This window comes from Camelus bactrianus, chromosome 28 (assembly GCF_048773025.1).
Source record: "Camelus bactrianus isolate YW-2024 breed Bactrian camel chromosome 28, ASM4877302v1, whole genome shotgun sequence".
NCBI lineage: Eukaryota > Metazoa > Chordata > Mammalia > Artiodactyla > Camelidae > Camelus > Camelus bactrianus.
In genome coordinates this window covers 16,526,643-16,542,576 of record NC_133566.1, presented here as the reverse complement: position 1 = coordinate 16,542,576, position 15,934 = coordinate 16,526,643, and the positions used below count along the sequence as shown (strand labels likewise).

The following is a 15,934-nucleotide window of genomic DNA, read 5'->3' as shown; positions in this document are numbered from 1 at the left end:
ACTTATATGTGGAACCTAAAAAGTACAGCAAACTAGTGAATATAATAAAGAAGACAGACTCACAGACACAGAGAACAAACTAGTGGTTCCCAGTGGGGAGAGGGAAGGTGGGAGGGGAGTAAGAGGAACAAACGACTGGCTATAAAGTAAGCTACAAGGATGTATTGCACAGCATGGGGAGCGCAGCCCGTGTTTCACAATAACTGTAAGTGGAGCAGAACCTATAAAGATTGTGAACCACTGTACTGACCACCCATGACCTATGTAATGCTGTACATCAACTATACTTGAATTAAATAAATAAAAGAAATAGAAAAAGGGGCTATTTTATGGCAGGTATTTTCTTAACTTTTGTGTAAGACTGGAAAAATATTTCCTAAGGGAGCAATATCCATTTTTATTTATTAAAGCAATTCAAGCACCAAGAAAAATGTACAAACACTTCATTTTGGAAAATCTTTAGTGCTTTGAGCCTTCTCTTCATTTTGACATTTCTGTCTTCTCAGGTTCTTTGCTGGTCTATGTTGATCACCTGCTGGGAGAAGGGGCCTTCGCCCAAGTCTATGAAGTTACCCACGGGGATGTGAACGACAGCAAAAATAAACAGAAATTTATTTTGAAGGTAGATGATCTGTACAATATAGAAATGAATTTTAGAACTTGAGTTTGCCAGCCTTTTTTTTTTTTAAGATGATGGTTTCATTTAGGTCTAATGTCAGCACTTAAGAAACAAAACTATCCCACAAAGAAGATTCAGAAGCGCCTCGCCACTTAAGTCACCCTGCAGCAAGTCCCGCACTGCGGCGGCCGTTCCTGGCTTGTCAGCACCTCCCACCCCACGTCCTTGATTGGACTGAAGTTGCTTTCTTGCCGTCATTTTCCAGAATGTGAGCTGGGTATGAATGTCACATGCCTGATTTGCAGGTCCAGAAGCCCGCCAGCCCCTGGGAGTTCTACGTGGGGACCCAGCTGATGGAGAGACTGAAGCCAAGTGCGCGGCACATGTTCATCAAATTCTACTCTGCCCACCTGTTCCAGAACGGCAGCGTGTTGGTCGGCGAGCTCTACAGCTACGGGACACTCTTAGTAAGTGTGTTCACTTTGAGGACGTGAATCTGAAGCACATTTTTGGCTTGTGCCTTGATATACCTTTTTCTAATTGGAGCTTTTATTGGAGTAGCGAGGTGGGCAAAGCGCTTGACTTAAACTTCCGTTAATCCTATGCAGCCAACTCAGGACTCCACTTTCCACTGTTTCTAGAATGCTGTCAACCTCTATAAAAATACCCCCGAGAAGGCAATGCCACAAGCCCTAGTCCTCTCTTTCGCTATCAGAATGCTCTCCATGATTGAACAGATCCACGGCTGCGAGATCATCCACGGAGACATCAAGCCAGACAACTTCATTCTCGGAAACAGGCAAGTGGTGCATTTGCAACGGGTTCCCTTACCGTTTCCCCGGCCGTCTCTCACTGTCTGTGCTCACGCAGCCTGACCCTTGTTTGTGTTTGATGTAGATTTTTGGAACAAGACGGTGAAGATGATGATCTATCTGCTGGCTTGGCACTGATTGACCTGGGTCAGAGCATAGACATGAAGCTCTTTCCAAAAGGAACTGCATTTACGGGAAAGTGTGAAACATCTGGGTTTCAGTGTATTGAGATGATCAGTAACAAGCCCTGGAACTACCAGGTAGAGACTAAAGTGAGAGACCTGAAAACGTTTCGCTCACTGTATTTGCAGAATGAGTTTGGGCCCCTAGTTAGTCTGAGCTGGCCTAGTCTTCTTCTGTCCTTGGATTTAGACCAAGCTCCAGAGTTGTCAGTTACAAACACGTCACACCACAGGAGGGTTGAGGTGCAGTGAGAGAACGCAGCCCGCCCCCCGGGAAGGAGCTGGGAGGACTTCCTAGCGGATTGATGTGTTTGCCTCCGTGTGACAACCTGAAGGACACAGGAGCTCAAGAAAAACAGAGCTTCCCAAGACGCTGCCTCAGGAGGCGGTGGGTGATCTGCTGTCCATGGAAGCCTCCAGCAAAGCCTAGAAGCATTCATGGGGCATGGCAGTGAGAGGGCTGGCACACAGCTTCTACAGTTCTTTAGGAATGGAATCCTCTGCTTATTTATTTGCTGTGATTTCTTGTATCTGCTGCACAAGTTAGACAGCGTAATATACTCATGTAAATTACTATCTTGGTCACCAATACCCGTGTTTTCTTTATAGATCGATTACTTTGGAGTTGCCGCAACAGTGTACTGCATGCTTTTTGGCACTTACATGAAAGTGAGACATGAAGGGGGCATCTGGAGGCCTGAAGGTCTGTTTAGAAGGTGGGTATTAGCATCAGCGCTACAGTGAAAAGAACAAATATAGTAGAATGTTGGGCTCCACCTGGTGGAAGATGGCTCTTTGCCCCCGCGTGGAAACTCAGGCCCTGGGACATGTGATAAAATAGCAGAGTCCTGGGCCCCAGGTGCAGCGAGCAAGCTAAGTACCTCTGTGTCTCCATCTGTAACTTGTGTGGAACAAGGTGTGTGTAGATATTTAATTGGATCTTTAATTTCTCTTATTTATAATAGAGTCAACATTTCCATTCTTAATGCATTAAGTTGTGTTTAGGTACAGTGAAGTCAGAGGCTTAAGAGTGGGGTCCCTGCATGCTGAAGGCTGCATTTCATTCTTCCTTTCTGCTTTGTCCCTCCAGGCTTCCTCATCTGGATACGTGGAGTGAATTTTTCCACATAATGTTGAATATACCAGACTGTCATCATTTTCCATCTTTGGATTTGTTAAGGCAAAAGCTGAAGAAAGTACTTCAAGAACACTATGCAAACAAGATTAAGACCCTACGTAACAGGCTAATTGTGCTGCTCTTAGAATACAAGCGTTCTCGAAAATAAAATGTGGACCCTCCCTGAAAGTCACTTTGCAGACGCTGCCTGCCGGCTCTGAGCCCTGGTGTTTCCACACTTACTGTTCATGTGAATGTTTCTTAAAAATTAAGTCCACAAAGTATATCCATGTGACATAGTTGTTACAAATATTTCAATAAAATACGCAACGCGTTAAGTCCCTGTGCATCAGGCTGACTGACTGGGCCGCTCTTGGGATACAGGCCTTCGTGAGGGTAATCTGGACGTGGACGTTCTCTAACATCACTGACCTGTTTGTTCACTCTAAGCCGAAAAAGAAAAAAGCCAAGGCAGTTTTTTTTCCCCAAATTGGAGAGTTTATATTTGTATAAAATACACAAAAATTCCCCAGATATATCCAGCAGACTTTAAGTTTTTATGAATAAAATTTGCCTGTCCTTTATGGTACCTCTTCTTCATTGCTACCCACGGGAAGTATTGCAGGTATAAATCTTAATTAAGCCTCTTCGTTTTTTCAAAGTACACTCGAAAGCTCAGATCTTGAAAATAGTTATCTAAGCCCTGTAAACCATTAATTGGCTCTAAAATTAAAGAAGCCAACTTAGCGTTTATTGACTTTTAAGGCCAGAAGGGCCTATAACCTGAGCTGACCTTACCCCCCGCCCCCTTCCTTAGCACTATGATGGAAACAAAGGTGGCGGGACACCCACTCCAAGAAGACACAGTGATCTCCGCCTCCCCCCACCCTCGTTCCCAGCCACCAGGTCCCCATTCCAGAGGCGACCTCGGCCTACTTCTGTGTATCTTTCCAAAAATTATTCCATGCATATATCTATTTATATAATGTTTTGACACAACTAGCACAATTCTGCCTTTTTTCACTTACTGTACAGTGGAGAGTGTAAGCACATGTCGAATGGTTTCGTTCTTCTTAATGGCTGTGTGATATTTGGTTATGTGGTAGAAAGTCATAGTCTGTCGTGTAAAATCCTAGAGGTGAAATTGCTGGGTCAAAGGTGACTGCATGTAAAATTTTGTATCAACAGTCCAAGTTGCCCCAGGAGGGCTGTGCCCGCAGGTGTTGAAGTCTGTTCCGCCCACATCTGCTCACAGGACAGGTCAGGCTCTTTGACCCTTGCCTCTTCGACAGGTGACAAAGAGGTGTTTCCTTATGGTCTTCACTTGCATTCATTAGGTCAAGTATATTTGTATGTTCAAAAGCTATGTTTTTTCTTTATCTGTGAACGCTCTTCTTTGTCCACTTTTGGCTTGGATTGCTCTTTTTCAGGTTAACTTGTAGGACCCCTTTGTATTTGTGGCACAAATTGTCCCAATTTGTCATCTATCTCTTGACTTTTAAGATTTCTGTCACCAGGAAGAATTTTTTTCTTTAATTTTGTTTTGTACTCTGATTTATGAAGTTTTTAAGACTTTTTTTACTTTTGTGTCTCAAAATGCTATCTTCAATTGAGAAATAAGAAGAAAAATGTCTTCTAATGTTTTTATATTAGTACTGATTTAAATACTTAGGACTAAACTTTTGGTTGTTATTTTAAATCAGATGTCAGTTTTTCATTTTTTTTTTCTAGCTGGTACTTTGAATATATGATGCCTATTAATTTCTGTAAAAAGCTTTTCAGTTGGTTCTGTAGAAGTTTCCAAGTAAATAACCATCACTATGAAAATGCTGCTTGTTTCATGTCTTTGCCAATTTTTTGCGCCTGATTTTTCTCTTGCCTGTGCCCAGGACCATGAGAGGTGGGCCGTCAGGGGCGATGCTGCACATCTCATCTCCTGCTCTAGGGGGCGCTCTTCCCACGTTTATCCACTAACTAGCCTGAGGTAGGCTTTTTCAATCACGTTGAAGAAGTATCCATCCATTTCTTTTTACAAACGTAAACTGTAACACTACTTGACAGTGTTTTCGCCCCACGTTCCATCTGTGTTGGTCCAGCTATGTGCCACTCCCCTGTATGAATGTACCATAATTCATTTACCCATTCCTCTATTTAGAGACAATTAGTTTCACAACTTTATTGCTACAAAAAAATGAGTGCAGATACAAATGTGTCTGCAGGATAAATTAATAGAATGAGATTCCAAGTAGGTTTTTATTTTGAAAATGAAGAATGTATAACCTATACAATTGATTACACACACAAATTAGAAGGCAGTTGAAAATGATCTGGAAACAGACCTCATCCAACAAACCAACGTTAAATTTACTCTTAATTAAAATGTCAAAACAGCTGAGCACTGATAAAGCCAGATTTGTGGGATTTTTTTTTCCCCCTCTTGAAAATGTCTGTTTTCAAAGGAAACTAGACTAAAGAAGATAAGGGTGCTGTCTTACTAAACAAAGACCTAAATGTGTGTCCATGAAAGGCAGCCGTGGGTGCCTTTGCTCTTGAGCAAGGAGACTCCTGGCCTTGCTTCCAGCCCTGTTGACATGTCCTGTGTCCCCGCCAGCCCGTCTGCTGTTCCTGAATCTTCAGCTTATATCACAGCCAAGACACCCTCCGCCATCCACACCAGCAACCTCAGTCTGCCCACCTGGTGCCCAGGCTATGCCAAGGGCTCCCGTGACATCAAATTAATCTGATTTCCTGGCTGCAGCCTTGTCCCCAGAGGAAGGCTCAGTCCAAACAAGTCACTTTAAGCACTTCAAGCAAGTAGGTTGGTTTGGGGTTTTTTTTTTTTGTCTGTTGCACAACAATGTGGATCCACTTAAAACTACACTTAGAAATGGTTATAATGGTACATTTTATGTTTTGTATTTTACCACAACTTAAAATGTTTTAAATAAATAAAATAAATCCCTTTAATCTTCTGGAAGAAGTAGGTCACTGTGCCGAGAGGTCTCCAGCTGGGGAAGGAGACCTCAGAGAGCAACTTGCTCAACATCTTGCTATAATTGTAATTTAATTAAACTTTGAAAGCCTCCCCTGAAAAAGAAGCAACTGTGACAGAATTTTATCTTTACATTCATATTTTTCTCCATTTTGAATGAACACTGCATCTAAAAGCTACTGTACTGGATGGAACATATCCCTTCAGTATATTTAAGTATTCAAAATTCACTCAGGTAAGACTAATGCAGTCTTCATTTAATAAAATAGCAAAATATCATATAAAAATAAAGCTTTTATATCCCATTGAGAGGACATCCCCAAGTACATACATATGTGTAAATGCCCCCCGCAGCCTCCACACAGATTTTCCTCTCCTTCTACTATCAGCCCTAGAAATGACCCCAGGGGACACAGGGGGCCGGCCGCTCAGGACAGGGGAGGCCGATTCACAGGTTTATCAGAACACAGAAGGGAGCCTGGGCTGGAAGAGTGATCTCTAGGCAGTGGATGCAAACAGCAGCGACAGTTTATCTTGGCTTCCAGCTGCGGACACGTGGGACCTGGCAGGCCCTGGATCAGGCACTGTTTTCAAAACTGGGATTCTTGGGGTATATGTCAGCAGGAGAGAAGTTCAGAATCTCCTCCAAGGAAGGGCCTTCTTCCCCTGGAGCAATTTCAGACTCAAACATCTGCTGCAGCAAGGCGTCCACAGTCCTGTACTCTGGGAGGAAGGAGAATGAGCCACGTGGGACCCGCATGTTGCCGTCAGAGGGGCGCATCCAGCCCTGCAGAGCTAGGCTTCCCTGAAGGAAGGCCTCTGAGCTCCCCAGCCACGGCAGGCTCTGGAGACCAAGGAGAAGGTCCTCCTGGAAGGATGGAGGAGGGCGGCCGCCTCTGGGGCAGCGCGCTCACACCCCTCCCCCTGTGAACTCCGCTGTGCTCCAAGGTCTAAGTGTGCAGTAGGGCGGCCCCGCCAGAGCTCAAACTGAGACTCAGATGGGTTTGGGTTTCCGCAATCGTTAATTCACTGAGAATTAATAAAGTGACCAAACAATGAGTTGTTAAGGGACCCCATGTCCCAGGCACATTGTGAGGCCCTGGGGATACAATGGAGAGAGAAAAGAGACACAGCCCTGCACATGTGGAGCTTTAAGTCTGCAGGGAAGACGGATGGCGACCAGTCACCTAAGGATGAATGTGCAGGTGACGTGCAAAAGGAGGAGAGCTAGGGGGCTGCACAGGAGTACCTGGGGGCTTCCCTGAGGAAGTGCTGCTTAAGCAGAGGCCTGCAGGAGATGGGGCCTTAATGATGCAGGCGAGGTGAGACCACAGGAAGCCTGTGCAAAGGCCCTGTGGCAGGATGGAGCAGGGGAGCCAAGGAAGTAAAGGCCAGCAGGGCTGAAGGGCAGAGGCAGTGGGGGTCCTGGGGGCAGGAAGAGAGGCTGAGATATTGAGGGGAACCAAGCATGTGGGCCCCAGAGGCCATGGCAGGGGCCCTTGTCTTTACCCTTGAGCCACTGAAAGCCCCTGAAGGTCAGATTTGCATTATGGAAACATCTCACTGGCTGCTGTGAGTGAGGAAGATGGATTGGAGGAAGTTCCGCATTGGCTTAAGACTTACTTTTAGATGCAATTCTGAAGTACAGTCCTTTCAAGTCCTTCTTTTTGTTATCTTCAATGAAGCCACTGTCCTTGGCATCCATGTTCTCAATGAGCCTCCCATCCTGCACTTTTTCCCTTTGGGGAGGAAAAGACGGCATGAACACATCCAGGTCCCTCCAATGAGTCCCTCTCTGTTCCCCCAGCCACAGCCCCATTGTCTCCCATGTAGCTGGTGAGGGTCCCGAGAACTGGCACCCAGGACCAGGCTGGCTGCCACAAGGCCTCAGTGATTAAACGTGGTCAGGACCTGCCGGGAACATTCCACAAAGTCCATGCGGGATGTCAGGAAATGCTACTCACTCTTGGACCCCCACTCCAAGCTCTTGAATCTTCTTCTCAATGGCAGTTTCTACTTCACTTTTTTCTAACGAATATGCCACAAAAAACGCCTCCAAGATGAACGCTATGAAAATACTGAGAAAGAGGTGGAGTCAGTCGTAGTCCAGGTGACGGGGAATCCTGGCTCCGGAGAGTGTTTGAGCCCAAATTAAAAGGCCCATCTTTGCAAAGAAAATGCAACATGGAGAAGAAACAACAAAAATGTCTCTCAAGAATTGGGCACAACTTTCTTTCATCTGGAAAATTATTCTTCCTCTATATCCTTTTTAAGCAGTGACTATTAAGAAGAAAATATAGTTAATTTTTTTAATCACAGTTTTTAAGGGTCTAAAAATTTAAACCTTTAGAGTTTAAAGGTTTTAGACTCCATTTAGAGGTATTAATAAAATTGGCTATATTCCCCGTGTTGTACAATATATCCTGTAGCTTATTTTATACACAAAGTTTGTGCCTCTTAATCCCCTACCTCTAAGCTGCAAAAATAATGCAACATTGCATGAATTTGCATGTTATCCTTGCGCAGGGGCCATGCTAATCTTCTGTGCCATTCCAGTTTTAGTATACATGCTGCCAGAGTGAGCACAAAAATAAAGTTTATTTAAAGGGGAAGCTTAGACCAAACATGTGTTGGTAGACAATTCTCCGTGAACGTTTCATGTTTCTGCACAGTCCGGGTCCTCTGAGCAAAGGCACCAAGAGCCAATTTAGGGATGTCAGCCTCCAGAGATGCTCCAGGCTAGTAAAGCTTAGTGCTGCCTCCTCCCCAGACGCCGTCCAGCGTAGCTCACAAAATAAAGATCTGCTTACATTCGGGGCTGAAAATAAGGTCTTTCTCTTTCTCTCTCTCTCCAGAGGGGAGGATGGGAGGTTCCCCCCCAACCCCAGCTCCACCGATCAGTTTCCTCATTTTGGAGTTCCCCTCCTGCAGTGCAGCCCAGCCCGGCTGGCCCTCCTCATTGCTCAGTGGGGATTAGGGCTCAGGAACCTGATACAAGCATCGCTCTGGCTGCAGCTCCCGCAACGAGTGACAAACTTTCTCTGCGTCTGACCCGAGGCGCCATGCCTCCTGTCACTATACAAATGTGACATACAGGCAGACTAACCTGTTGGCTTGCGAGCAGGTGGGATCCCAGTCCCTTCACCGTTTCTGACTGTTAACCTGATGCTGATGGAGCCCAGGGCTGTCGCCACACCCACGTGCTTTGGGGAGGAAGGCAGCAGAAAAACCCTACAGCCTTTCACGCTGCCTCAACCTGCTCCTTCCAGCTCTCTGGAAACTTCTCTAGGAGCCACTCGGGGAGGCATTTCTCTCCCTCGTTCCTACTACGTATTCCATTCAGACCGTGTGGGACAAGCGGGTCTGAGCAGCACCACGCAGTTTCCGCTCCTCCCCGCCCTCCGCCTGGACGTTCTTGAGCCACAGTCAGCAGGATGGCGGCCAAGGCAGCCCTGATGTAACAAGGAAGGCATGGGACTTGGCTGTCACCCCAGGAGCTGCGGGCCCCAGGCTCTGAGAGGAGAATGACAGCCAGAAAGCCTCTCCGGTAGAACCAGGGAGCCAGAATCAGACTCGTAAGCTGGAGGGAAAGCCCTTGGGAGTGATGAGATGTCCCAGCAGCTTTCAAACAGTGACTGAGCTCCCCATGGGAAGAGGGGTCAGGGCAGGCCTGGAACCCATGACGAGGATTAACCAGCGGCACACTTCCACTCTACCTGTGCTGAGACAGGGGAGGACCAGAGCTCGACGACAAGGGAACTGACTCTTATAGATTCTAAAGAGTCCCAGGAGTTGGACGGATTTCAGCAGAGGGTGGACAGCAATTCACAGGGATGTTCTAACAGTGGTTCAGTCCCAGTGGGGAAGGGTAGGGAGACTACTGGCCAGGACCCCCTGATTCCTTCAGACCCAAACAACTTCTGAGGCTCTGAGATGTGGACCGTGTGCCGACGGGCACGGCTGGCTGAGACTGTTGAACACAAATGTGAGCCAAGTAAAACACCTCCCTTCTGGCACCTTAGCATCCAGTGGGGGGAGCTGGGACCCGCCCACGCGGTACCTGAGGGTAGAACTGGGGAGGGGGGAGGTGCAGGCAGCTAAGGCACTGAGAGGGGAGACCAGGGAGTAAACTCACTTAACAATGAGGATGACGACCACGATGTGGAACCCGATGAAATACAGCTTTGCCACCTGGTGAGTCACGAGGGCAAAGCCGTCAGCGAGGAGTATGAAGCTGAGGAACCAAACCGTGGAGGAGCCGAGACCTAATCCTCCTGGGAGTCACCCTCGGCACCTCCCTGGCCCCCAGCCTGCCTCTGCGGAAAGGATATTGTGCCACTGGTTGACCACCGTGAGCTCCACCAGCAGGATGAGCGAGGAGCCCAGGTCGTTGAAGTTGTTCCTGCAGTACTTGCCTCGGGCAAACGCTGAGTCTCTCAAGGCTGAGTTCCCACACGTCAGGGCATCCGGACTGGTGGAGTTGGGGCCAAAGAAGTGGACTCTGCCGTGGAACGCTTCCATCCCGATGATGGCAAACACGTAGTAGACCACCTAGGATGGGCGGCACCGGTCACCGGTGGGCATATGGGGCGAGGAGCGTGCAGGAGAGGAGGAGGATGCGGACACCGGGCCCTGCACCGAGGGCCAGAAGAGAGGGCTGCCACCCTCCTCGTTCCAGGGACGGTGCCCTCTGCCCAGCCAAGAGTTCCACCAGCAGCATGAAGAGAGAAGGGACAGGGGACATGGCCAGCTGGACCACACCATGACCTCTTCCATGGTCTTTTACAAAGTCAAAATGAAGCTGCTAGCAAGTTCGTGGGTTAAATACTCAATAAATAATAGTTAGTCCCCCAGGGAAAAAATAATAAAGCTGGATCTTTACTTTGTTTTTTATAACAAAATAAATTCCAAAGGTACCAAAGGGTTAAATGTAAAAACCAAACTATAAAGGAGCTAGAAAAACATCGAGTAGAAGAAACTCTTATAAGCACAACATAAAACCAGAAACTACCATATGACCCAGGAATCCCACTCCTGGGCTTGTGTCCAGAAGGAAATCTACTTCAGGATGACACCTGCACCCCAATGTTCATAGCAGCACTATTTACAATAGCCAAAACATGGAAACAGCCTAAATGTCCATCAACAGGTGACTGGATAAAGAAGATGTGGTATATTTATACAATGGAATACTACTCAGCCATAAAAACCGACAACATAATGCCATTGGCAGCAACATGGATGCTCCTGGAGAATGTCATTCTAAGTGAAGTAAGCCAGAAAGAGAAAGAAAAATACCATATGAGATCGCTCATATGTGGAATCTAAAAAACAAAAACAAAAACAAACAAACGAACAAAAACAAAGCGTAAATAAAGGACAGAAATAGACTCACAGACAGAGAATACAGACTTGTGGTTACCAGGGGGGTGGAGGGTGGGAAGGGATAGACTGGGATTTCAAAACTGTAGAATAGACTACACTGTATAGCACAGGGAAATATACACAAAATGTTATGATAACTCACAGAGAAAAAAATGTGACAATGAGTGTGTATATGTCCATGAATGACTGAAAAATTGTGCTGAACACTGGAATTTGACACAACATTGTAAAATGATTATAAATCAATAAAAAATGTTAAAAAAAAAAACCAGAAACTATAAAGTGAAAGATCCACAAGTATGACCATACAATTAACGTAAACTTTTATACAGACAAAAAATAACAGAAAGCCTTTACTTAGGAAGAACAAAAACAAACGAATGATGGATGAGGAAAAATAATCAGTCTGTATACAACTTACCAAGGACCTCTTTCCTTCATCAGCAAAACCTCTCTCAAATCATACAAAAAATAAAACTAATAGAAAATGGACCAACAATATGAATAGGCTGCTTATTTAAAAAAAATAAGCATAAGTGGCCACAAGAGAATAGAAAAGACACTCAGCCTCATGAGTAACTAAAGAAACGCATGTCGAAATCACACAGGGCTGTCTTCTCACCCATCCGATTGGAGGATATGGAAATGTTTACCAAACCCAGCTGAGAGGGGTACAGAGAAACAGACGCTGTCACACGGTGGCATTTGGAACATCCAAGGAGTACATGTTTTGGAAGGCAATTTGCCAACATTGACCCAAAGTTTGAACACATTTACCTTCTGACCCAGCAGTTCCACTCCTAGGAATTACCCAACAGACACATGCACAGAAACCAGGACAAGTTCAAGAATGGTCCTCACCCCTCATCTGTGATGGCACAGAGGTGAAGCTCCAGTGGTCTGTCAGTGAAGGGGCTGGTCAGCCATGTCTGGAGTCTTCCCTCAGTGGGACACTTTTCTTTTTGTTTGTTTATTTTCTTGACCCCTCATTTCTTTCTTTTATTTTTTTTAATTTTTATTGAAGTGTAGTTGATTTATAATGCTAGTTTCAGGTGTACATATACAAACACATATATTTTTTCTTTTTGGATTCTTTTCCACCATAGGTTATTACAAGAAATTGAATATAGTTCCCTGTGCTGTACAGTAGGACCTTGTTGTTTATCTATTTTATATATCGTAGTATGTGAGAGGGACATTCTTCGTCATAGGAGAACTCACACGGGTGCATGTGTCCCCCAGGACACGGGACAAAGATATCAGAGAGAAGAAAGTTGCTCAACATTTGATACCAATGATCCCATTTGACACAGCAATAAACTGGATATGCACACGCATGGGTGTGACATCCTTGTACACATGGAAATGTTTAGGAAGCATCAGGTGACACTCTTAATAATGGCTGCCTCTGGGAGAGAGGCACATGGGGGCTGGGAATGGGTGACCTGCGTGAAGTCCACTTTTCATTCTTTGGCGCTAATTGAACTTTTTACCATTATGACAGAACAGAAAAATGGGTACCCCAAATCAGAGTGCCCACCACAGTCTGAGCCTCCTGGTCCAGAGCGTGGACTCACTCCCGGGCAGGAGGCTCCAGCCTCCTTGCAGCCGTGCATGGCTACAGTCTTACCACTGGGGACCTCGGGGAGAAGGTGGGCTTTCTTTGTGAGCAGAACAAAGAAGGATCCAAGGCCAGGGGTAGTGGAGTGGGGGGTCGAGCAGGCACAGCCACAAGCTGGAAGGAGCCTACATCCCTGAGAACCACCTGGTGGCCCGGAATACCTACCTGGACCATGGGTGAGAAAGAAACTCTAACGGGTTAACCCACTGACGTCGTGGTGTTTATTCCAGCAGCCAGTGTAGCTGGACTGCTATGCGCCCAGCGTTTCTAGACTCTTGATATTTCTAAAAATGGCTACTAGAAACCAGTGAATCTCATTGACTTAATCTCCCTTTCCTTCCCTCACTTTAAGGTTTACTGAGAGTTGCTGAGCGTGAACATCTGACCCCTTACTTCACTTAGAACAGAAACAGAGCAGCCACTCACCAAGACAAGTCCGCCAAAAGTCAGCATCGTGGGGCCGATGTTAATCAAGGTGGTCACGATAACCCGGAACCTGGGATAAAACAGTTTCCGACACAAGGCAAAAGGACGATGGAACACTGACCCCGCGCGGGCAGGCTTGGTTTAGTGCCCCGCCCCCAGCCCTGGGTCTGCTCTTTAAATGCTGTCAGGAATTTGCCTTTACAATTTTATCAGAACCAGTCCATCTAAAGAGCTGAGGAGGGAGTTAACTTGTAGTTTCTCCTGAAGCAAAACAAAGCAAGACAGTTTTTTAAAAACGTACGAAAGATAATCACAGAGTTTCACAAGTAAGACACAGGTGGGTGTGGAGGTTGAAAAACCATCTCGCCTCACCTGCGTTTCTCCCCACACCTTGTCCTTCATCAAACCTCCAGCCTGTTTTAAGGCTGATCTGTGACGTAGGTTGAAAACTATACATTTTGCAGAAGATCAGGACAGTCCTCAGATGGAGGCACCCCCACTCACTCTGAAAGGAACCTGGCCTCTCCAAACTAGGGTAGGTTTTCCCAGGTTTGGGGATCAGATTCCTGCAGTTGGCACTCAAGTTCTGCCTCTTTCGAGCTGTGCACCACTGGGGGAAATGCTTAACCTCTCTGAGCTTTACTGTCATCACCTGTGAACTAGCGGATCGTAAAAGCCCCTGCATCAAGGGCTGTTAAGGGGATTTAACAAGACAATGGTGAGCACACTCAGCTGCCATCACGACCACTGCCCAGTCACTAGGCTGCACACACAGCTGAGGGAGCAGGTCACAGGGATAAAAGTGACCGACAGAATCCCTTTCATGCGGAATGGCCATGTGGGTGCTCTTCCCCATCTTCACGGGCTCCCTTCCCCTCCTCACTGCCCCCAGAGAACCCAGATCCTCTAAACAAGTTACATCCTGGGTTCACAGCTGAGTGCGTTTATAGTTCCACCACCGCAGGGTGGTTTCTGTCCCGCCCAAGGTGGGGGACCACCCAGGTACAGCCATTTCTCGTGGCTTCACCTTTACCTCTGAATGCTGACAATGACCCTTAAGAGCCGGAGTATTCTCAAAATCAAGACAATATCCAGTATCTGCTGACTGTTGTATTTTCTTGCTGGAAAAAGAACACAATCATGTAACGTTGCGTTTTCTGAGCACCTCTGGCTTGACCCTTTTACTCATTGAGGTCTGAGACTCTGTGGGTCCTGGGAAAAGATGGGCGTCACCTCAAGAACAGGGCGATGGCCCTGAGCAATGAGGGAGTACTGCCTAGAGTCACTCAGCCCCCCAGCGAAGCAAAGCCACGCTGAGCGTCCCCTCCAGCCCCTAGAGCTACAAATCACGAGTGTGGAAGCAGACTTCAGACCATCATCAGTGACTGTGCATCCCGTTCTACAGAAGAACACATTTCAACAAGCCCTTCCTCCCCAGCATTCATTTCACAGCCACATTAAGAAGGTGCTGTATCTCTAAGCAGTCCCTGCCGTCTACAGGAAGGAGCGTGTGTGTCAGCAGTGGGACATGCTGGGGAGCCAGGGGAGGGTAGAAAGAAGCGGGTGGTGGACAGAGGCTGGTGCTACAGCTGGACGCTGGGCGGGGGCCAACACAGGCAGAGGGTCAAGGATGAGCCCTGACACCAAGGGCAGTTTTGGAGGGATGACCAGGTGAGTCTTAGGGCTGGCAGACACCTACAAGTGAAGTCTCTAACATACAGTTAAACACAAAGCAACCATCCTTCTCCAGAACAAGGGACACTCTGACTACTTCTCTTGTGTCCCCACTGCCTCGCCCCAAACACCTTAGTGGCGCACCATGGATATTCTACAAAGACTACTGACTGAACGCACAATCCCGGGAGGCAGGGAATCTGAGAGTCAGTGGCACTGACCTGACTGGATGGTTGTGTTGGCCACAGTGGCCACCAGGGCTGCAATGATGATCAGCGTATCAAACCTAAAAATGCAGAGGCAGCGTCACCGAGGAATCAAGGGGAAGGGCCGTCAAGCTCAGGGCACGATGGATCCCGAGAAAACTCTGAATTCAATTATCTGATGCGAAGCAACGATCCAGCCACCCAACTGATCCAGCCATGATTTTTAGGACAGCAGATACAAACACTCTGATCGTTTACTGGCTGTTCCAATGAACCATCTCCAGGGAGATTTGTATGAATCAGGTAACTGGTATCACTCTGTCTTCCAATAACTATCTACTTGCAAGAATACTTTGGTACTTTTTCAGAACACGACGTATAATCTTTCTTGGCATTAATTTTACTAATTGCATCGTAAACTTTTCAACTAAAAGGTTCATCACTTCTTTCCAACAATGGTGCCACAGTGACAGACAACACCGGCCAGGTCCCATTGGGCCACACGTAGTGAGTTTCTTGGCACTGAGAGCAGTGACCACAAAGATCCAACCCTGCCAAGCTATGCACCAGGCCAGTGTCTCGCGGTGCCTGGCAGTGGCACCTGAGATGGTCTGCGGCATGTAAGCAATGGTTTGAGACCAGGAGGTACACAGACTGGGTCACAGGAGGTCACAGGAGACACACCTAGCCCAGGGAAGAGCTTGTCCAACCACACAGGCCAAGTTTTCTGATAAAAGACCAGGGAGTGGGCCGGGGAGCTATGGAAGAAACTGTCTCACTGGGTGTGATATTCGAAGGTCCTCTCCAAATCCAAGATGCCATCATCTGCAATTCTAATTTTAGAATCATTCAAACTACATAAGTAACAGTTGTGACTGAGCCAGCTGTTCCCCTGCCCCC

At 46.8% G+C, this 15,934-nt stretch overlaps 2 protein-coding genes and 1 non-coding gene across 3 annotated transcripts in view; 1 reads left to right on the top strand and 2 right to left on the bottom strand.

The window, feature by feature from the left end:
• BUB1 (BUB1 mitotic checkpoint serine/threonine kinase) overlaps positions 1–3,314 on the top strand; it is a 35,731-nt gene extending 32,417 nt beyond the window's left edge. The window contains exons 20-25 of the mRNA XM_010959002.3: positions 507–622; positions 925–1,086; positions 1,261–1,418; positions 1,517–1,691; positions 2,223–2,329; positions 2,704–3,314. Of these exons, the coding sequence (XP_010957304.2) occupies positions 507–622; positions 925–1,086; positions 1,261–1,418; positions 1,517–1,691; positions 2,223–2,329; positions 2,704–2,899 (914 nt within the window). The 3' untranslated portion in view covers positions 2,900–3,314. The remainder of the gene's footprint in view (positions 1–506; positions 623–924; positions 1,087–1,260; positions 1,419–1,516; positions 1,692–2,222; positions 2,330–2,703) is intronic.
• Positions 3,315–4,964: 1,650 nt separating this feature from the next.
• Positions 4,965–15,934, bottom strand: part of LOC105072155 (two pore channel protein 2) — a 34,679-nt gene continuing 23,709 nt past the window's right edge. Inside the window, exons 12-19 of the mRNA XM_074354661.1 lie at positions 15,050–15,114; positions 14,188–14,275; positions 13,155–13,224; positions 10,054–10,273; positions 9,858–9,948; positions 7,687–7,800; positions 7,346–7,461; positions 4,965–6,445 (exon numbers count right to left, since the gene is read on the bottom strand). Coding sequence (XP_074210762.1) covers positions 6,300–6,445; positions 7,346–7,461; positions 7,687–7,800; positions 9,858–9,948; positions 10,054–10,273; positions 13,155–13,224; positions 14,188–14,275; positions 15,050–15,114 — 910 coding nt within the window. The 3' untranslated portion in view covers positions 4,965–6,299. The remainder of the gene's footprint in view (positions 6,446–7,345; positions 7,462–7,686; positions 7,801–9,857; positions 9,949–10,053; positions 10,274–13,154; positions 13,225–14,187; positions 14,276–15,049; positions 15,115–15,934) is intronic.
• LOC123618077 (U6 spliceosomal RNA) lies at positions 8,204–8,308 on the bottom strand. The gene has a single exon (XR_006726447.1). It is a non-coding gene; the product is annotated as a U6 spliceosomal RNA (small nuclear RNA).